The following is a 23,032-nucleotide window of genomic DNA, read 5'->3' on the forward strand; positions in this document are numbered from 1 at the left end:
CTCAAGGACACTTTTCAGCTGAGTCACTGTCCTTGCGTGTGTGTTTGTGTGTGTGTGAGGACATTGTCTTACTGAGTATTCTGCTTATGTAGTGTGAACAAATGAGTAAGGAGAGGCCAAAAAATTTCTTATTTTAATTCTGTCTTTCTTTCACAACTAAATAGCAGTTTAGGTGTATATAGAGTCTATTGATTTTTATCTCAGTGCCAGGCCCTGGCAAACTGACAGAAAGACACAAACAGACGAATGATGTAATAAAGTCTGACAGACCGAGGAAGTCCAGCAGATGACATTTTGTGGCAGCCTGTGTGGTTCCTCCAATCAAGGAGGATAAACTGTGTCCTTTCCACGCAGCAGCAGCACCACGTGTTGGTGACAGGTACAGCACCTGCTGCTGCTCAGAGTGCGTCACCTACTTATAGTGAGGACATCGAGAGCAGGGGAAGGAGGAGCTATCAAAGAGGGGGAGAGCACAGCTGCAGTATCCTCAGTCTAAACTGATCTCAAAAGAAACCAGAAGAAAGAGGAAAGCTGAAGACAGAAGAGTATAGCCTGATCACCTTGCTTATACAGACATCTATAGCATCACCCCCCCTCACACACACACACACACACTGTCCTCCGTCTTGTCCCTCCCTCCACCACAGAGCGCCGTCACGACTCATCTGTCCGTCTGGAATCAGAGGGAAGCCCTGGCAACAACACGACAGTCTCCGTGTCTCTTCAGACAAACCTTTGACATCACACTGTCCATCAGTGTCTCTTCACTCAGCTCGCAGCCTGGACGGACATCCCTGCGCTCCCCTGATCAAAATGAGGAAGGGGCATCAGAGTGGTCAAGCTCACACTGGGCATCAGCTCAGCGCCGAGGAGAAAGAGAAGGAGGTGTGGAGGGAGAGGGATGAGAAGGAGCGACAGCACAGGAGGGCTGAGAAGAAGCTGCTGGCCTTCTGGATGTCCTTGTCCCACAGGACCTGGACCCTCTTCAGGCCCCGTGAGAGACCAGGCTTCCAGCGCTCCACCTCGGCCTCCCGGCTGCTGAAGAGTGAGGCATGAGGAGAGAGAGTGTTAGTGTGTGGCTGTAGTGAGTGTGTGTGTATGTGTGCATGTGTGTGTGGAGGTCTGTCAGTAGCAGAGTGTCAGAAGAGGCCTCACAGATCTGCTGTCAAGTGGACCCATGTGTGTGTGCATGTCTTAATATGTGTGTGCTCCATACAAGTGGATGAAAGCAGCTTCCTCCGCCTAGTCCACCATTTGCAAAAGTACTTTGTGTTCCTGCCCTACCAGTGCTGGAGTGACAGGTGAGGGGCAAAACAAGCCTGTTGATCCATCTTTGTCACATTTATTTGAAAATCAACTTTAAGGAAACCAGTTTTCAGCAAAGAACCATCAGCTGTGACTTTTGAAGAGCCGGGGGTGAGGTGAAAACAACTTCGGAACAGTCAAAAAAAGGATATCTTCTTCTTTGCCTCATTATTGTTCTCTCTGTCAAAATGGATCATTACATCCTTCTCAAATCAGCTTGACTGGTTCTACAAAAAACAGCTTGGGAGTTGATTTTTGTGGTGCAGACGAGCTGTCCTTCCCTACCAACACTATAACAGGCAGGGATGGGTTAACGGAGATCAGCCATGGTGGTGACCCATCTTGCTCTGGAGCTGTGTTTTGAAAGGAAGAAGCTAAGGGGCTTCAGGTGCAAATTGACCCGTACGGCCCACGGCTTACTGCCAGAGAGCTCATGGATAATCGCAACCCAGATCCTACTGCCATACCTGGTGTCCGGCCTGGGATTGGTGGCGGCTGGGATAGTCATGGATGTAGTGCAAGTATGGAAAAAAAAGTGCTCCAAAGTGTGTCTGTGTGTGTAAGATTGTACTGACATCAGTTTTTTGAGTCATGCGAGACTATGAGAAGTATGGAAGTAAGAAAAACTGACTGATAAAAATAGAGGCGATGAAAATGCATGAGAAGTGAAAAACAGAGGGGCAAAAATAGATCCATGTGAAATGAAATATAGAGTGATAAATTATTAAGTGATTTAATAAATGTGAAGGCTCTATTTTACATGTATCTTTTTTATTGCCAATAGGTGCATTGTGATATAACACATGCCGTGTTTCCATTAGGCACGTTTTGTACCAGAGGCCTGGAGACATTCGTTTAGGGCTGTAGCAACTCAAATTCAACCAGTGCTGGCTGATGTGTTCAGTCTGTCTCCAGAGCTGTCGTCCACTCTATCCCTGGCAATGTATTGTCTTGTCTTAATTCTTGTCTCATTTGTGGTCTGATTATTCATCGATCCATATCATAATTCAGTGCCCCTTGGTGCTGAAAAAAATCCTGAAGGAAACATTAAAAATGTGAAACGTGGTGAAATTGTGGGTTTAGCTGGCTAATGCTAGCTAACATTAGCTTGCTTGCTAATGCAAATGAATTGCTACCTAGCTAATGCAGCAAAATAGTACCTTGAGTGGATTATTATTAAATATCATCCAGACCCCCAGGGCTGCTTTCCAAATAACTTCATCTGCTTGCATTACAAAGTAACAAATGCCAGATCTAGCGTTAGCTTGCCAAACTACTTCTCCAGCTTATGTGATCCATTACTAACTAAATATACTGATTTAGCCAGCCAACAATAAATGATGTAACAGTGCAATGCAGAGGTGTAAAACTAACAACTGCCTTCTACCAGCCAAGGGCAATGCAAGGCAGGGGTCGCCAACTAGCTAACTGTAACCTAAGCTAAGGTTAGTCGGGTCCATGTCATTGGTCCAACAGCCCATTGGTCNAACGGACTTCGGAACAATGGGTTTAATATGGTCGGAACAATGGGATGTCGGACCAATGGGCTGTCGGACCAATGAGCAGTTCCCGGTTAGTCAGCTAGCTGTAAAGATGTGCTGCATGGATCTGTTTTGTTAGCTGGTACGTAATCTGCAAACAGCAAGCTAGTTTGTATTATAAAGCCAGTGGTCCAAATAAAATATCTATGGTGGATTCAGCAGATACATGAATTATGTTTCACTTTGGGTAAACTTGCAATGCACACAGCTCTAACCTCAATGCACACAGCTCTAACCTCAATGCACACAGCTCTAACCTCAAATGTCACAAGCAAACATGGAGGTGGCTGAATGGAAATGGTGGCATTTAGCAGTGCAGTGCGGCAAGCAGTGCTGTGCTAAAAACGGCCATCCCATGGGTCTTGCCACAGTGTTATCATGTAGTATTAGCACCGCCATATTAGCACCATTCTGCACACACTCAGCACAAGTCGTGTGCAATGCAGAGCTGTGGTGATTAGCTAGGCAGGAACATAACCACTAGTGCAGCTTCATTCTCTGCTGCCATTACATGTATCCTGTACCTTCAACATTGCAGGATAGGGCATTTGGCCTGATCTGCACTCTTTGACTGCCCTTCTTGTTATCAATTACAATTGTCATGTTGTTTGTGACACCCCTCATAATTAGACGGATACATTTGATTCTAAACACCTACTATGAATATGACAGGTGTGGTTGTATGTTTTATGACTACTCATGATTACCACTGTTGTCTATAGGTTCACTGTTTCATTTAGCATTCAGGTACAGTAGTACTGAGTTGCTGGAAGGCTAGTCTCTATATAAAGACTCTACATACAGTGAATGTAGAGTCTGTAGGCAAACCCCGGAGATCTTGCCTCTGGAAGAAGAGCGGAAGAGCCCTGGTTTCCAGTTGTAAGCTGTTTGTCGTCCGCGTGATATTGACCAATCACGTTTGAGCCGGCTGCAGTTGTTGCCAGGATAAATGGTCCGTGCGGTGAACTAACGGGGCGGAACATAATTGGCATCACTGCAAACTCTGAATCCATCGCAATGGTTCAGCATATTTACTTATATATAAACGGAAGTCGGAAACGGAAATTCACTTCCTCCGCCCAAATCAAACCGGAATGCCAAAAAATCGGGGGTCTGCCCCCAGAGGCTGTATCGCCGTCTGCCGGAAGTCAGACACCGAATACAGCCGATGGGTTCCGAGAATGCTGGAAGGCAGACAGTTAGACAAAGGAGGAATGTTATAAGTAATGACTTTATCATCTAACAGTTCTAACAGAATTCTTGCGAATAACACAAAATGCACTTTAGAATTGCAAAAGAAATCAGAAAATGCTGTTTACAAAAATTGAGGGTTTCTATCCATTGAGCTGTCCTTTTTATTTTAAGGGACCATTAGGCAATCTTTCAAGCAACCTTTGGCTAAAAACTATGATACAGAAGAATGTACATGTCTGATAATATCTGGCCTTTAGAGAAGACATGACTGATAGGCTACAGTACTTGCGCAGGTAAACAACAGAACATTCAGGACACAGCCAGGCAGACAGCGGTATCAGAAACCTAGTCAGATAGAACAATGCCAACTAAAACCTCTCTCCCTGTTTAACCTCTTGTAAATACCTCACCAGCAGCATGACATGACTGACACCCTGAATTATGCAGCAGGGCAGCCAGCTGCCAGTGGAATCATAAAGAGCTGAAAGATCAAGTTTCATGGGAGATGGGACATGGAAATACAGGCACTTATCAAATCAATCAACACTCAGACAATTCAAAATGTCTAAATTCTCTGCTGCACCTGAGAGGTGGAAACATGATTAGGCATTTGGAGCATGTTTAACTTTATTATTGGTATCTTCTATATATAGCCTAATAACATAAATAGTAGGCCCTTAATGTCTCTAAGCCTCCTTTTTTCTCAACATTATTCATGCTGTCAGCAAAAAAGTAGACGATAGAAAAATGTAAAAAAAAAATTTTAGGGCTCTGTCATGAGGTGCCCTGCAGCCAAAAAAGACTTATCCCATTGACTTACATTGGGAAAGAGAAGTCTGTAAATCAGTAGATACATTTTTTTAAGCGGCACAACTCCCGCGAAGTGACTCATTTCACTTTAAGGATTTGATCCATTCAGTCCAGTAACCTTTTGAAAGTCTCGAAGAGCCACAAGGTTAAATTATTTTATCCCCATTCAAGTTAGCAGGGCACTAAACAGTAAGTTAGCCATGCAGCTGGCATAAGTTAGACGCTCAGCTGCACTTGGTTCTGCTTGGCTGCTGTAAGTCTCTAGTGCACCTGCTCTATGGGCCGCACAATGCAGAAGCATTTTATACACGGCAGTTGAACCATTTTGACTTCATGTGCAACTGAGCAAGTGTCACAGGAATGAACGGGGCCCTGCCGCCAATGCTTTATCCAGGTCTCCTAATTCATCCATGGCTGCCCCCATAGCTCTCCCACTCCTCACAGCCCTCTCCCAGTTTATCTCAGGTAGCGTCTCATCTTATGTTAACACTGTGGTCTTCAGTTCAAGCATGCCCCCAAGAAAAGCAGCTCAGCCTTGCTTCCAATTTTTCCAAGTGGCCATTTGCAGTATGGCGGCTGCTCAAAAGCATTTCTCTCCATAAACCACATTTATAAAAGAGACATCTGTAAAACTGCTGATAGGACACCTTGAACTGCAAACAAGTTCAATAATAATATTGTTATGAATTTTTGATCCATGGAGGTTTAATGGTTTAACTTTACTCAAGTCAGGAAAAACTTGAAAATCGATGTCGTTGTCACCTTGTAAAGTCTATGAGCCGAGTGGGAACTTACGGGCAAGGCCAGCAGGAGAAACACTACTGCGTATGTTCAAAGGGCCGCAGAAGTAAACCTGGAAGCTAAAAACGTATTGCCGTATGTGCCAGACAAGCAACTCCACCAAAATGAATAGGTGCCATCATGTATCTATGGGGTTAACACACATAGCTAACATAAGCTGAGTTTAACAAACTCAGTTAACATTAGCTAACTTGCCACTAATTGGCTAGTTCTTGTTGCCTCTGTTGGTTGGATTGGTTAGGTTTAGACAAGAGCAGTGAGACTGGTTAAGGTTAGGGTAAGAATGTCAGGGTAAGCCAATCAGAGGCAGAGTAAGGCAGAAAAGTGTGAGTCATGCGGTCACTATCCTAGAAACAAACAATGCTCTTTTGCAGGGGAGTCCCACTCACTTAAAACCAATGAGAAGTGCACAGACAAAACTGCACACACAGAAAAACCTTGTGAAATAATCAAGACCACTTTAACTGTGGCACATCACTTAGTGTTAGAAGCTGATGGAGGAATTAGGTATTCAGGGCCTTGATGAAGGCCTTAGGAGGTCATTTACTACTGGCAAATGTTTGAAGGGTCATTGTGATATGTTTCAATGACACTTGCAGTGTACTTAAAAATCAATCTCCATTGGCAGGTTATTAAAATTTATTTACATCAACTATGATCTCTATTTCTATCAAATGTTAATGTAAAAACAATGTGAAAAGTATTGCTTGTAGTGATAACCCTACAAAAATTATCACCTGAATCTGCAGCTACCCCTGGCTTTCAATTAAAACAGAGTTTCACTGTTTAGCTGTGAGCTTTAGTGTTTTGTTTTGGTTCACTGTTACCACTGATTTTCAAATGCAGCAGGCAGCTGCTATCAGAATATAAAGCTCTAAAAACCCACTTTATGCTCAGTACCAAACAGCACAGTTAGAGACTACAGCAGCTGGTGAAGCAGCTGGTGAATATAGTGGAGCACACTTGGAGCCACATATATCCCTCATAAGTTGATAGAGACCATAAGCAGAGCTAAAAAAAGAAAAAAGTAAATATCTGACTTATATTCATGACCAGAAACAGCATCTAAATGGATGTTCATGTTGCTCTGTGACTGCTGGATGTGTAACAAGCTCACCACTTCAACTTAAAATGTGACAATGTGTTCACAACATGTCTCCAAGTGGCCTTAAAAGGTTTAAAGTAAAAATACTAATTCAAAATTTTAAGCACAATGACTGGTAAAAGAACAAAATTTCTTGCAGTGTATTTCACTGTGATGTATTTGAACAATGGGCTGTGTTTGATGAACTTGTTGGCAACTGAAAATGCATAAAGACCACTGTGGTGTTTTTCAGCACTGGGAGGTATTCAAGGAGGTCTCAGAGGTTTTTATCTTGGTGCCAGCCCTGGTGGGGCTGAAGGGCAATCTTGAGATGACATTGGCATCCAGACTGTCAACAGCAGTAAGTGGAAACAAACTCACTCACATATAGAACACACTCACCCACACACAGAAAGAGATGATGACAATTGATTTAAATGTGCACAGCTATACAAGGTATCCTCATACAATGGTTTGTCTGATATTGATCGAACTAGTGGGCAACGAATTAGGGCTCTTACCTGTGATGTTACGTAGATTGTGTTTCTGAAAAGAATCATCGTTGGGCATCATCATGTATTCATTGTAAAGTTACATACCCTAAAACTTCAATTAGTAAAACTTCAATTAGTAGCCTGGGCTATTATTTGCTTAAATTACTGAACTCAACAGGCTTATATTTAGGACAGGCGTCAATATGGGACAGGCCTTCAATTCCTCACACAAAACTGCTGCTCAGCAAAGATGGGAAATAGAATCAAATTGTTTATTTCAACCAGTATGAATACATGTATCAAAATTAGGTTTCATCAACATCAATTAGGTATGTTAAGACTATTGTTTTATGGCACCCGAGGATAACACCACTTTATCCTGTTCAAACAATATTTATAACTTGGATTCATTTTAATGAAAAACACTTTTGATTCTTTTGATTGGTGGAACTTTACAGACTAAAGGTATACAAGTAACTTACTGGGTATTTGGGGAATGGACATATTCTGACTTTACTGTATGACAGCTTCAGAAGAAGAAAGTCACTTCTTGTTTTTCGTCATGCTGGTAACTCTGAGGGACTTTGGGTCTTCTCTGGTGCTCATGGTTTCAGTAAAATTAAATCAACCAAGCTAACGATTTGTAGCATCTCCATATTATTTAAGTTTAAACATTTATATTTGTACGTGCTATCTAAACAGCTAACTAATGTGAGCTCAAGTGGGTAGTCAACAGTCCGGTTTTATACATCTAAAGAACTTCTTTACAAATAACTGCTTGGCAACCAGACTGGGCTTCTAATTGAGACAGGCCTTTATTTGTGAAAATGGGTAGCTACACCAGGCTAATAAAAGGGACTGGGTGTTTAATTTGGATTAGGAGTTTTATGGTAGGTTAGGTTTTGGAAATTACAGTTATGTACATTACGTTTAGGAAAAAACACATTGGTTGGGCATTGTCAGGTTACGTACATAATGAAAATTACATACTTGACAACATACCTTAAAAAAAGTGAAAAGTTCACTTGGTTTTGTACAGGACACAAACCCAGGTCTTCTGGGGTAAAGTCATATGTTTGTTTGACCCATCTACAACCCTAATCTTCCTCCTTACGCAGAATTTCGCACTTTATACTACTTGCGCCTTTACTCCTGTCAGCACATTTGTCACGTGATCGCAGCCTTTACGATTTTGTTGGTTATACAAATTACTGGGTCATGATTAAGTGGGTTATAGAATTCTGGTGCATTACTTTTCGTAGGTATACGTACATTGCATGAAAACAGCCTGAACTATAATATTAAATACATTTTAGTTTGTTTTTAGTAGGAAATTTGGCACAAACATTTGGCATCAGCTTCCTTGGATGGCTTATTGTGTGCATATGTAGCAGGTATTTGTTAGCCTATGATGTACTTTTAAGTTTGTGACTTGTCCTTATAGATGTAATGCTACCATTCTGTCTACCAGCATCCTAACATCAGCAAGTATTGAATCCACTTCCACAGGCTACACAGAGAAATATGCTTTAGGGAGCAAGTGCCGTGACATCAGCATCCATTAGTCTAATTATCAGTCACTCAGCGAGTAACCTCCTGACTACAGCCTGAGTGATATTTACTCATTAGCTATGCACACTGTTGACCAATCAAAGCATTTGTCAGCGTAACTCTGACATGATGTTAACATGTAGTGCTAATTAAATTTGCACAGTGACACTTGAAAGCAACTTTAAAGCCATTCCCAATACCATGTGAGTGAGAAATGTGACTCAATCCACAGGCCAACACGGGGCTGATGGATGATGCTCAGCAGCAGTGGAGGATGGTGTTCTGTAATCTGGCTCTCATTCAGGTGACACACTGCTCCGCCACACACTCTCCATCCTATTAATAACACACTCCATCATTGTGCTGGCTTCAAGACAATTTAATTTAATTCCAAGAAGCTTTGCTGGTGTGATAAGATTCTTCTCTTACTTCACTAATGCATCTCAGCCAATTAAACATACACGATAACAATAGGAGATGGTTTCCAAATGGTAGCTATAAGATATTGGATCATAAAATTAACAAATTGGGCTGAAACTGCTATTGCCTGCTGTAACTTTTTATTAGGCAACTATGAATTGTACATGCAGCAAGGTGAAAATATTCTGTGTTTTACTTTTGAGACATTTCACCAATAACTTGTGAGTTTTTAAATCAGTAGTGTTTGTCAATATTTTTTGGGAATGACCTCATATGTTCTGTGGGTGCAGCAAAGAACTCAAGTCTTACAGAGCCAGAGACATGGAAAAAAGTAAAGGGAACCATATTAGATCTCATATTTGACCTTACATCAAATGACAGCAGTTCATCAGTGTGATGCTCACAGAATTAATTGGTACTATCAAGTAGATATATTTCAAGACAGCTGAGTCCTGACAGTGTAGACAGAAATAAAAGCCATAATTAGTTATTTATGATGTGATCATTATGTTTTTATTAGCCTAAATCAATTTTCAAGTTTGGTTCTAAGTTTCAAGTTTGAAACAATAAATGTTATGAGTGACAGATAAATTTAAAGAGAAAGCAGAGAAGAAAGTATATCATAACTATAGCTCATCCAAACCTATTACCAATCCCAAATTGTCATTCATATTTCTCTGTAAATTATTGGCTGACCTTACAACTCAATGGTGAAGTGAGCAGAGTAGTACAGTATATGATTTTTATGTGCATGCCTGTGTGTGTGTAACTCATCTGCATCAGTACTTTAAACGCCTCACTAGCACCTGACAAGACATGTGTGATCTGACCAATATCTAACATTAAGCCTACAACTCCCATAGGCTTACAATGGTTACACGGGCGTAATGCAAATGTTGTGTAGGTGATGTGTTTCATTTCAGTGACACATTAACATGATCGTTAGCGCCAAACCTACGCCACACTTTAAGGCTCATGCACACATATGCCACATTAACACTACCCCTGAAATAACAAATTAACATGATGGTGTTGAGTGAAGCGCTAATGATCAGTTGCACTGCACTATAGAGAAATGTGTGACACGAACCTAAGATCAAGTAGTTTTTTTTACTGCTCTCCTTCTGAGATTCTGTGTGATAACATTATCTTTGAGTTTAAATGCCCTGTCAGTGTGTGGGTGTAATGTTAGCCTGCCAGTCACATCTCATAATGTCCTTTTTTATTTCTTAGTAGAGTGCCTTAGGGATGGCGTTTTCCTGTAGGCTAACGCGTTAGTTAGCATCGCCCTGGTTCCCTCGACAAACAGCCTTTGGTATTTTTCCATTGGATTTTTAATTATTATTGTGGAAAATAAGCTCTGTGGCAAACAAAATATTATGGTATTTAAAAGTTTTGTTCCGCAAGATAATCACCACATATGAATAGCAGTTTTATGGTTACTGAAGTCTAAATGCAGTTGCCAGAAGTAAAAAGCTAACAATAGGCTATAAACAAACTACACCATGGTAGCATGACTAAATGTCACCCGCACAGCACAGCGTAAAGCCATACTCAGCGTGATGATGTTCTGTAGTCCCATTTAGCAATTTGTTTGCAACTGCCTTTTTTAAGATGCATAAAAGCTTCAAAAGTCTCGACTGAGGTATTTAGGCTACTTACAATTTCTATGTAGTAGAATAAAATGTGAAAGTCTTGCCCTCAAGACCAGGGAAAAAGGAGTGCTGAAATGCTAACAATTTCTGGGTTTTAGGACTCATTTCTAGAGTACTATATGACACTTTTAATGACAGTAATCTCAGCCAATCACATGCCTCCTGCCTCTTAAGCTAGCACATACCTGTTAGCTTCTAGAACAACAACTATGTCAAAGTAGTGTTGCATCAACTAACTGGCTTCTATCGTGACTAAACACAGTACACAGACACAGAAACTAACATCTTAATGCTAGCTTAACAAGACTGTAATTGCTACCTACCTAGCTAGCTAACAGGCCAGTTAGCTAGGCTGTGAGTTGGTGTTACTCAGTATCACAGTGAAGAGACAGATGGCAGCAGCTGCCTAACTCAAAGTTACCTGGAAAATGTTTGAATGGAGAAAATGTTCCACAGAGAAAGACAAACAACTCTGTGAAAAGCACAGACACTTTCTCTGTGTTCGCTCTAAGCAACGGGTGTTACTATTATCTGACACTGCTAACACTGTCTCTTCATTTTAAATGCTAAGTGATAATCTAAGGTCTTACACTGTCATGGCAAGTTAGCCAGCTAGCTATCTAGCATCCAGTCTTGTTAAACTAATGCTGCATTCAGGTTACATTGCTTATAGCACTTTAGAGCAGACATGATCAAGCACTTGTTGAAAAGAACAGCAAATCTGTCAAAATGGCTGCAAATGCAACCCCACAGGCAGTTACATTTACATAAATTCAATATTAATACTAATGCAATTTTTACAGCTATTTAATAGGTGCCATACACTGTTTGTTTGTTTGGTTTCATTTACGCACAAACCACTGCCAATGCGTAACCCTCACAGGTAGTTAATTTAGGCTATGTATCTGGTTTGACTACAAGGTTAGCACTGCTTCCCATTGTGAAGCAGTGCATGAATGCAGCATAATACTTAAAAGCTGAATAGGTTAAGTTACTCTGTCTATATACTGTGTTTAACGACATTATGAAATAAAACTTGAAATTGTGAAACATTCCATTTTTAGATAAACATAGCCCATAGCTCAAAAAGGCATTTTGATATAAATAGGCCTATGTCATGGTTTCCAATAAGATTCTGCTATTATGAAAATTCATGATGGAATGGAAAATTATTGAAAATGTCTTCAGTTTTTTTACAGTTTGCTGATTTTGATTGATTACCTATGTAGTTTTCATGTATCGAACACTTTGGGATTCCATACAGTTGTGTCTTGCACTGCATTTTTCTGCTTCTCTATTTTCCACACCTCTCTTTCATCATCTTCATCTTCCTCTAAATGTTTTGGCCACTTGAAGAATAAACAGATAGGCCTACAATGAGATATACACTATGGATTGATCAAAAAGACTCATGGTCCTCTGCTCTCTCTTTCATGCCCAGGTCCAGGCCACAGTAGTTGGCTTCCTGGCAGCTGTTGCAGCGGTGGTTCTCGGGGGTCTGACCAAGGGAAGGGTGGATGTCATCCAGGCTGCTGTCCTCTGTGCCAGCAGCGTCACTACTGCTTTCATCGCTGCGTTGTCTCTAGGTCAGACAAAGGCACATACGGCTGCAGAGGAATAATGGCTGACAGTGTAATAAATACACAGTGTACAACACGGAGGACAGTAGAGCTTAGAGTGTTGTTTAACTTCTTTGACAAGTCTTCATCTTGCACTTCATCAGGTGTGGTGATGGTGGCAGTGATTATTGGATCCAGGAAAGTGGGCATCAACCCAGATAATGTGGCCACACCAATTGCTGCCAGCCTGGGAGACCTCATCACTTTGTCTCTGCTTGCTGGTGTCAGCAGCCTCTTGTTCTGTTACAGAGGTCAGAGCTCACACATTACATTAAGAAACCCTCCATGAGTCACTTTCTGTACACTGATTTTCTGTAGCAGTGACGTGTATGGACACTAGTTTGAAAAGGGTCTTTAAAGCAGAGAAGAGCAAAGGATAATCAAAAAATCACACAACTGCATAGCAACAGTATTGTGGTGATAAAGGAGTATTACAGCCATATGAGGGCAGTGTAGTCCACCTTTGATTTTAGCGAAAGGCTGCCAACAGACAGAAGCAATCATTTTTGTCATGGTCAGACTCCTTTATGTCTTGTTTGATCCCTTCTAACATGTTAACACATGTATACTCTGCCATGTTGCTCTCTAGACATGTGGTACCTGCCTCCTGCGGTGTGTGGCTTCTTCCTGCTCCTAATCCCAGGGTGGGTCATTATTGCCCGTCGCTCTCCACCAATCAGCGAGGTCCTGAAGTCAGGCTGGCAACCAGTCATTTTGGCCATGTCCATCAGCAGGTGAGCTGACCTGTGACACTCTTTCTACCAGAGGGTCCAGTCACTTCAGGACTTTTATTATCATTACATTTTTTTTGTAACTATAAAAAATATGTGTCTCTGACATTTAAATGAATCATAAAACTGAGGGAAATATTTTTAAAAGGTGTTCCACTCAGACTCAGCCTGTGTGTTGTCTTCTTCCCAGTATTGGTGGACTGATTCTGGATAAGACAGTGAGCAATCCAAACTTTGAAGGCATGGCAGTGTTTACTCCAGTCATCAATGGTGAGTTGAAGAAGAACTCATCTGAACACTTGACTTTAACCCCTCTATTAATCATGTAAAAGCAGTGCATAAGTATGTAAACACTTCATAAATACTTTATAACACACTATAGTGTATTTAAAAGCAGATATAAAGACAATGCTGAAGTTTTATTCTGTATGTTTCAACAATTATTATTTTGTCATTTCTTATGGAGCATCAATAACTGCAGTATAATTAGTTTAGGAATGACTGATGACAAAGAGTGATAGAGACAAGTCTTTACAGTGGGTTATAAAGCATGTGTTTATTCTTTATACGCATGTACAAATCATTCAGTGGAGGGCCTAAAATTGTTGTTTAAAATCATGAAGAAGAAACACCATAGAGGTCCACTTTGGTCTATGACCTGCCATGACCCTGACATGCAGGAAAAACTTTCTCAATTTACAGCTGACATATCTTTCTGAAAACATTAGACATGAGAAACAGTCATGCAGAATGCAGAATCTTGATTATATTTGATCAGCACTGCCTAGTTTGACAGTTTGACTGATTGACACGATTGACAACTGTGTTGGAGACTTCTCGACACTAATTGGTTGTTTTCACTCACATGTGGTGAGGCCACAGAGTAGGCAGAGGAGTATGATTTTTTTCACAGATTATCTGTCATTAAGTACTGTGAAACAATGACAGTTTCAGCAAATATTTAAAAAAGTTATTTTTTTTAAATAAAAGGTACCAGCACCAGATTTTTCAACAGGATAAGTGAAAACATAGACCTATTGGTGGTATTAGAGGAAAGTCAGTACATTTATATGGTACAGTAGCTATCATTACTGAATACTTTGCAAATAAAGGCTTTGCATAATGTACACCTGTGTGGGTGTAAATTGGTTATAGGTAAAGTTGGAAGGAGCTATGCGATGGAATACACACAGGAAATTATATGATTTCACCAAACTCTGTGTAGTAAGGAGAATGATAACTGTGTTTGTTGCCCCACCTCAACAGGTGCTTCAAAATCAACAAAAGATGACAGTCAAGCACAGCTCTTATTAGACAACAACAATAAAAACATGGGTGTGGGTGGACAATGGGTTTGCAAGATTCTATATACAAAACATGGTATCTTCAAAATTGTGATGCATGCCTATTGACTGTTAAACGTCATAACACTGTAGTAAGCACTAAGAATTAGCATCTCAACCAGCTACAACATTAGAATGCTGATTATTCTTAAGTGCACTAGCTGCACCAAATAAATAATATATAACACGAGCAGGGTTACTTTTACTTTAAGATACTTTAAGTATATTTTTCAGATAATACTTTTGTGACTTGGATGCTATTTTGAATACATGACTTTAACTTGTAATAGTATTTTTACATTGTGATATTACTATATTTCTTATGAAAAGCTAATAACCTATGTACCTCTTTCACCACTGCATGAAATGACATTGAATTTTAGCAGGACTGCATGTGCTTAAGTGATTGTCCTCCCCCAAAATACGATCACAAATATTGTTTGTACAAGCAGATTTTAAGGCCTGTATTTATGTTAATGTTAGACAGCGACCTCTAATGGCCGTACTAATCATGACAGGAGCAAAGGAAAAAACAAACACAGGACTTTGACCCAGGAAACCACTGTTTGTGTCCCGTGTAAAACCAAAGGTCAACACTGAGTTATTTTAAATTACATATGAATGTCAACATACGCAACATACTTAAAATTACATTTAGTGATGTGTTAGGTAGTACAGTGTACGTAAAAAACCTTTTTAAATCCCAAACTATGATCCTTTCCTAAACCTATACCGGACCCTTTAACAACCATTATTGGCCATACATGTTGTTTTTGTGTTGATCTCCTGCCACCAGTGAGGGTAGTTATTAAGGAAATGCTCCTGTTTGTTGTATTAGAGAGTGGAATGAGTCCTGAAACCCAGAAATGAGTTAGCATTTTAGCACTTGGTTAGATGGCTCAAATAAGGTCTGTGGTTAAGACAAGCTGAAGAGACCTTCATGTTCTGTTCTACAACATGAAATATGTCAGTAAATACTCTGTTCATGAATTGTAAGTATGTATGTGTCTTTAAAGAGGCAGTTGCTGACAAGTGGCTAAATGAGACTATAGAATGTCATCAGTCTAAACACGGCTTTACAGCCTTGTTGTGGTGGTAACGTTAAGTTGCGCAACTGTAGTATAGTGCATTTATTGGCCAAAGTTAGCTGGTGATTGAATTTAGGCATCAGCATAAAAGAGGTGTTAATTTGTGAAGATTATCTTGGTGAACAAAACGTGCAACTATCATAAACTTTTGTTTACTATAGAGTTTAATTTTTGCAATAATCCAATGGAAAAATCCTGTAGACTCTTTGGTGAGGGAACCTGGGTGGCGCTAATTTCTGTGTCGAACTACAGAAAAATGTCGTCTGTGGAGCACTCAGTGGATTGGTGGACTTGGTACATACACAGTTGACACCTTCTCAGACAAGATCCTTATTTTTAGAGGCTCTGCATGATTAAAGTAGGATGATAACTTTAATTAATTTTGCCTGAAATACATTTTATTGTGGATACAATCCTTACAGTTAAAGCTGAAATAATTTGTGACATTCCCTCCACACGCTCTAAGCAAAGAAATTAACACTGACATGTTTTCCTAAAGGAGTAAGCAGAGCTGGGATTTGGGGTTATAGTGTTTCAACAGTCCTGATCTTTGAAGAATGATATTCAAGCTTAATAATTAGCTTCATTATTATCAATAATGTCAACTGTAGTAATGTGGAAATTGTCGGAGCATGGAGACGCCCAGCAGCTAATTCCATTACTATTTAAAAGGACCTCAAATCTGAGCCATTAATCAATCATGAGGTATTAAAGTGCTGCTGAAGTTGAGCAGTCTCCTCCCCCGTCAAAGGAACCTCAGAGAGGCGTTTAGGGCCACATCTTCACTGACAGAAGTTTGTTTCCCACAAAGCAGCATACTAAGTAGAGAGCAATAACAATGGTCTTTACATAAACCACAAGCCTGATCAGAATGCCAACTATGCATTCACTGGCTCCTGTTTACGCAGCATCTCTGCCAGCCTCAGTGCTACCAAAGACTCTTGCATGTATTACCACCACGGTACAGGAAGTGCATTTGCATTCCAATTCAACACTCTTCCCTTTTGGCCTGTTGACCAGAAACCAGTGGTGGGTGAAGTATTCAGTTCTTTACTGAAGTAAAAGTAGAGATACCACAGTCTAAAAATACTCCCTTACAAGTGAAAGTCCTGAATTTAAAGTTTTGCTCCAGCAAATTTTTAACGCAGAGTACTCATTATGGAGTATGGCTTCTTTGAGGGTATTATATTATCAGATTATATTCTGTTATGCAGTTCTTATCACTTACAAATACATGTAGCATTTTAGTGTTGTAGTGCATCAGTGTGGAGCCAGTTTTAGATACTTTATACTGGGTGAATTATTGTATATAAATATATAATATGTTGTTGGTGGGTTTTTTTGTAAATATAAAATGTTAATAATCAAGTTAGTTAAATTCAGTGGGGTAAACTGTAAAATATTTCCCTCTGAACTGTAGTGGAACAGAAGTATAGAGTGACAGATAATGGAAATACTCAAGTAAAGTACAAGTACTTCAGATTTACACTTTAGTACAGTACTTGAGTAAATGTACTTGGTTAGATTCCACCACTGCCAGAAACACTTCTCCTGTTTTGTGTAAATGATCCATGTGCTCCTTTGCTCTGCAAGCCAAGAGGTTTTGTTCTACTCCTAATGAACTCAGCCTGAGGGGAGAGCAGTGCTACAATGAATATGGCACAGCATCCACACTGCCTATTCCAAGCCTTCAGAGAAAAAGTCCCCTGGATGCCTGTGATTAGGGACAACTGCTGAATAGCTTTCAGGCAAAATGACTGTTTGGACAGTGTATCATTTTTCCAAGAGTGTTTACTCTCTACAGTGACTGCTCAGCCTCTTGTTTGGCAATGAGATGACACACTGGCAAATATTAAAACACAATGTAAAAGCAAAATGAAAAACATTTTTATTAGCTGGAACTTTTTTTTGTCCCAGACAACAAAACATCGCTGCCTTCCAGTTCAGTCCAATCTGGAAATGCACTTGTATTTCCCTTAGTTTTATGAAATGTTTATTATGGAACTGATCAGTGCTAAACTTTCCATGTCTATGCAGGCGTTGGGGGAAATCTGGTGGCTATCCAGGCCAGCAGGATGTCCACCTACCTCCACTACTGGAGTGTTCCTGGGGCTCTTCCATCTACAATGAGTGTGAAGTGTCCTGGACCTTGTGCTGCCCTCTGCTCCTCAGGTCAGATACAGGAAAAGCATACATGATTTAAAAGTGCAGTGTCCAGGTGTAGCCCTTCACTGGAAATTATGAATCAAGAATTAATTACTATGTTACATGTGACAGTATTATTAAAGCTACATAAATCAGTATCTTATATTAATGAATCAAATGACTGCGTATGAAATGCAGCTATCCATTGTTGATAGTTGGCAACACTGTGTGAACCCCTCTAATTATTTTGTTTCCAGCCATGTTTCCAGCAGCAAACATAAGCAAACTCGCCCCCATAAAACAGTGGCGCCACCAAGGGGGAGGCCAAGGCCACCCTGATACAATCTCTGGTTCCCTCTCTTTGAAAATAATGGAAAATAATTGGAGGTCTCTGTGTTGTATTTTTAAACATGAGCAGGCTCGTTCCCAATAAATGTTTGGTTCCTTATAGTCAATGTACTCCTTCAAATTAAAGTTGTATATTTTTCCTTTTGTGGAAAAAGACAACTAGCCTATTTGAAGAACAATGAATGACACATAACACATCAAACAGGATTGTTGTGGACCTCAAAATGGTAACTGCATAGGTATTAGACTTTGCCCATCAGAAAATTAGTAATATTAAGTGTAAAATAAGAAACCAAATTAAATCAGAACGTGGTTCCTTAATGCTCCATAGTGGCATAGTTTTGCTCTAACCTATATACTTCAAAAACTAATAGAATTCCTGGGATTCAGTTCTGACGCAGCCACCTCCATGTTAAGAACCGTGTTCAGACCATAGACTGTATATAAAGATAGACGATGCATCTCCACTTACCCACATTGTACATATATGTAGCGAAAATATCCCGAATACCACCACTGCCATCTTGCACCGGTGACACCACTTGGAGTCTGCACAGATCTCCACGAGTATTGAGTTCCTGTCCATTCACCCATCTAAGCAACTACAAGCAGCACCATTGATAGTGAGCATACCAGTTGGCACACACAGCTGTCAATCAACTTAACGGTGGTTATATATTTCTCTTACTTATTCAGTCTCCCTCTCAAATTCGTTGCAGAGTAAATTGGATTGATATTTGAGCGCTGCTTGGGCGGAGATGGATGGTATTTTATACGCCTCATTGCATCTTACTTGTTAATGGGGGTTGAAATTAACACGTTCACTTCGGTGTTGTGCTTTAATCAGTGCCAATCAGAGCAGGAGACGCTTAATGCCATGAATACTGCAGAGTCATTTGACCCACGTGTGAATGCCAATTGTAGCCTTTCCTATTACATGAAAAAGCCAAATGTTAGTGTTGTTAGCAGGTTTTTTGTGCAGTGGAAAAGGGGCCTCATTTGTCCTTGCACAGCTCTGGTACCTGTTGCACCAACCACGTCTGTAACGTTACTAACGACCAGAGTAAGCTAAATTTGTTGCTTCACCAACAGTGTTGAACATGCAGCCATGATAAAAAGGGATTGTTCTTGTAACCAGCGGTGCAGTTTTCATTGCTTACGTACAGAGAGGGATAGGTTGCTGCCCATACTGTATGACGAAAACGTTGGTTCCAGTTCGGGGCCGAAAGTCATGCCCATAAGTCATGCAAGGTATCATGGGGGTTAGGACTAAGGTGGATATACAGTCTATGGTACAGACAAATCGTATGCTCTGAATTTTACAAAGAGCCCTCTTAAGAGCCATGGACTGTATTCACAAAGCTTTATAGTCCAAAGAGTTGCTCTTAGTGATAATATTCTAAGACAATTCTCATGTGATGTTTACCATTTCAGTTTTGTATTTGGAATATGACCCCCTCCCATGGCTTTTTTTTTTTTCTAAAGAGGTCCTAATATGCCATCATAAATAAGTGTATTTCCCCGGTTGTCAAGTGTTACAAGTCTTATTGGTACCACAAAGAAACTGAGTTTATGGGAAAAGTTAATTTAATAAAACCAAAATCCAATCTTATCATGTCTACCATAGTTTTCATACTTGTTTACAAGTGGATCACAATTCATCTAAAAATAAAGACATTCATGAATAAAAATGCTACACACTGTGCCCCTAAACACAAACTAGCAACTCTGAAGCTTCTAGGAAACAAAAGAACATATTTTTAGAGCTGAAACTAGACATACTAGTTCACACAGCTTGTTGATTCTCTTGTTATCTTAATGTAGATGTGAACTCCAAATCAGCCAGAGTTCTGGTCCTTCTGGTAGTCCCGGGTCACCTCCTCTTCCTGTACGCCATCCACCTCCTGCAGGGAGGCCATACTGCCTTGACGCCCACCTTCATCATCTGCTACCTGTCTGTGGCTCTGCTTCAGGTCAGATAAACCAGTAAAAACTTTGTTGCTCATGCTGCCTTGTACTTTTACAAGACATCATTGCTTGAGTCTACATGTTACGGAAGTTTACAGTTCACAAATACTCTCATTTGAAACTTATCCAACCACTGTCATTATCCAGGTGGTGATTTTGCTGTACGTGGCCAGCCTGATGGTGCGATGGCTTTGGCGAAGGGGACTGGATCCAGACAACTTCTCCATTCCTTACCTCACAGCTCTGGGTGACCTGCTGGGGACTGGTTTCTTGGCTCTGAGCTTCAGACTAATGCTGACTGTCATTTCTGCTGGGACTGGAGTTTAACACAGACACTTGTTCCCTCACACCCTGAGTGTACTGTTCCCTTTATGCAAGAGACTGAAACACACTTGCAAAGCTCACTGGATTTAGAGAGGAAGGTGAATAGGTACAGTAAGTATGACGTTGTCATGAAGTACGCCTCAATACTGAGCGTCCAATAGGACAGAATCCTCTTTTTTTGCAAGCAGCATATCCAATTTATATTTTGTTGACAAATAATTACACAAAGAATAATTTAATTTGCGCAAACACAGATCTAATCTGGGCTCAGTGAATGCATCTGTGTGTTTGCTATTATCCATATAAGGGGACAGTAATAACCTCTCACTCAGTTTTACTCATTTGCGCTCTTATTTCCTGCTCTGTGTGCTCTTCTTGGACACCTGCTCACTGTGTCTCTCTCAACATCTCTGCTTGCCTCAGCCTGACACAGTGTTACTGTGTGTCCTCACAGAAAGCGAGAGGGAAATCACAGAAAGAACCAAACTTTCTGTTGAGCTCAGTCAGAGGCTTGATAGCTTAGCTTACGTGAATTACTACAAACAGTCAAGCAGTCAAAATCGTGCACTTTACATGCTGTCTGAACACACCTATACAGAGTGCCACAATTTCAGGTCAGAAATGTGTTGCTGTTCTGTCTTCAGTCCAATTGCAGGTAGGATTGTCTGTTAGTAAGAAAGTAGGGGAGCACTGGGGAAATGGTACGTATTTATAAAATTTCGTTTGTATGTTAGTCTTTACCTAGCTGTCTTAGTAGGTAATTAGCTAACAGTTGCCAGATAAGCAGAAGCTAACTAAGCTAGCTGGCTAACTTGATAAATGCCAGCTATCACTATTTAAGGATTTATAATCATGGTTTCTTTCATAAAAAGTGACCATAAATGTTTTCAAGTGTAAAACCCTGAGTTATGTGTAATATGTATATAGCTAGCTGACTGACTACTACTAACCACCGAATAGCATCTTATAGTGTGCTGCTGAGATTATGTTTTTTTTTTTGACGTTAGCATTGCCCTGGTTCCTTCAAAAAGCTAATGGGATTTTTCCATTGGATTTTGGATTATTGCAGAAAATAAGCTCTGTGGCAAACAAAAGTTTATGATACTTGCATGTTTTGCTCAGCAAGATAGTCTTTTCAAAGGAACACTTTACAATTTTTGACGTGTAAATGTTATTGGAAGAAGTAAAAAGCTAACGTTAGGCTATAAACTAAATATAGTACTGTCGTCATTGGCGCAAAGCCACTTGATAGCAACTGTCTTCTTTAAAGACACGTAAAATCTTCAAAATTCACGAGTGGGGTATTTACTGCTGTATTTTGTCGTCAAGCAAAATGTGAAAATCTCTCGTGCTTATATTAACCACAGACCTTATTTCAGCCATCTAACCAAAAACCCATTCAAAAAACCTATTGACTTTGAGACATGGGAACCTGAAATGCAAAAATGGTAGCTCATTTACAGGGTTTAGGACTTGTTCCTGCAGTGCTATATTAAAATAAGATGTAGCACACGGTCCAATAAAAACTGCTTAAAACTGCATTAATGATTATAATGCCTCGGCTGAATATTCAAGTTATTAACTTAATTAGGTAGTGTTTATCTGGCAAAGCGGAGAATTACACAGGAAATGAGCAAAGGTACTGGAGATTATTCTTGTGTGCTTACACAGATAACAGCAAACACACAGAATTTATTTTCTAATCCAACTTTTCTGCTCTCAGAACCCTTCATGCTCAGGACTGAGGCACAAAGCTAACATTGTAGATAAGGGGCTGCAAAAACAAAAGTGGAAACAACCTGGCTCAAAACAGAAGAACAAAGTTAGGAAAGTGTGTCCTTATTTTGCACTTTGGTCTCCATATTTGCCAGCTCACTGTGGTCAATAGTTGCACTGGTCTCCACCCAGCTTGGCTCTGTAGAAACAACACCATCTATCTAAAATGGTTACAAATACTGTAGGACCACTCTGTTGTAAACTGTTGACACATCTGTACACCTGTTGTCAGCTCTTAAATGTTAGATGGCAAATGATTGTATTACGGCAATAATACATATAACTGTAGTGTAAATGTATATTAACACAAATCAGATGCTGCACTGTCTGGATGAATGTTAGATTTGATCATTTTCATTTCATGTAGGTTTGTGCCTTTAAACCGTGATAAGCCTTCAGTTCTCTCATGTGGGTTTTGTGTCTCCAAATTTCTACTGGTATTTTACTTTTTGTGCAGCACAGTACAACTGAATATAGCCTGTTGTACTTCACTGTCTCTATGTTAGTCTGTGTTCCAGATATTGACAATACAGATATTTCTTTGTGCTATTTTTGTGAACAAATGATTTAGTATGCAAGTCTCCGTATGGGGGCATTTTCAATTGTTTGATATGCACTTTTAGAAAGATGCTTGTCTTTACTGATCTGAAAATAGCATCCAAAGATGGTAATAATCCTGTTTTCACAGTCACATCAAGCTTGACTGGACTCTGCTCTCATATTTGTAAAAACTCCTAGATGACATCTTTGCAGCCATGATTTGTCAATGAAATAAAAGACTGACATGTAAGTCATGACTGCTGTATTCTGAGGGGTTTCAAGTGTCAGGTTTGCT

The 23,032-nt window shown here is 40.1% G+C and overlaps 1 protein-coding gene across 1 annotated transcript; it reads left to right on the forward strand.

Annotated features, from left to right (window-relative positions):
* Window positions 1–1,058: 1,058 nt before the first annotated feature.
* On the forward strand, window positions 1,059–23,007 carry LOC126386279 (solute carrier family 41 member 1-like). Its single transcript, XM_050038519.1, has 10 exons — window positions 1,059–1,826; window positions 6,989–7,096; window positions 9,013–9,084; window positions 12,297–12,441; window positions 12,579–12,725; window positions 13,064–13,208; window positions 13,396–13,475; window positions 17,674–17,808; window positions 19,954–20,102; window positions 20,245–23,007. Exons 1-10 carry the CDS (start codon window positions 1,632–1,634, stop codon window positions 20,422–20,424), a joined length of 1,356 nt encoding a protein of 451 aa, XP_049894476.1. The 5' UTR covers window positions 1,059–1,631; the 3' UTR covers window positions 20,425–23,007.
* Window positions 23,008–23,032: the final 25 nt, after the last annotated feature.

This window comes from Epinephelus moara, chromosome 24, assembly GCF_006386435.1.
Source record: "Epinephelus moara isolate mb chromosome 24, YSFRI_EMoa_1.0, whole genome shotgun sequence".
Lineage (NCBI taxonomy): Eukaryota > Metazoa > Chordata > Actinopteri > Perciformes > Serranidae > Epinephelus > Epinephelus moara.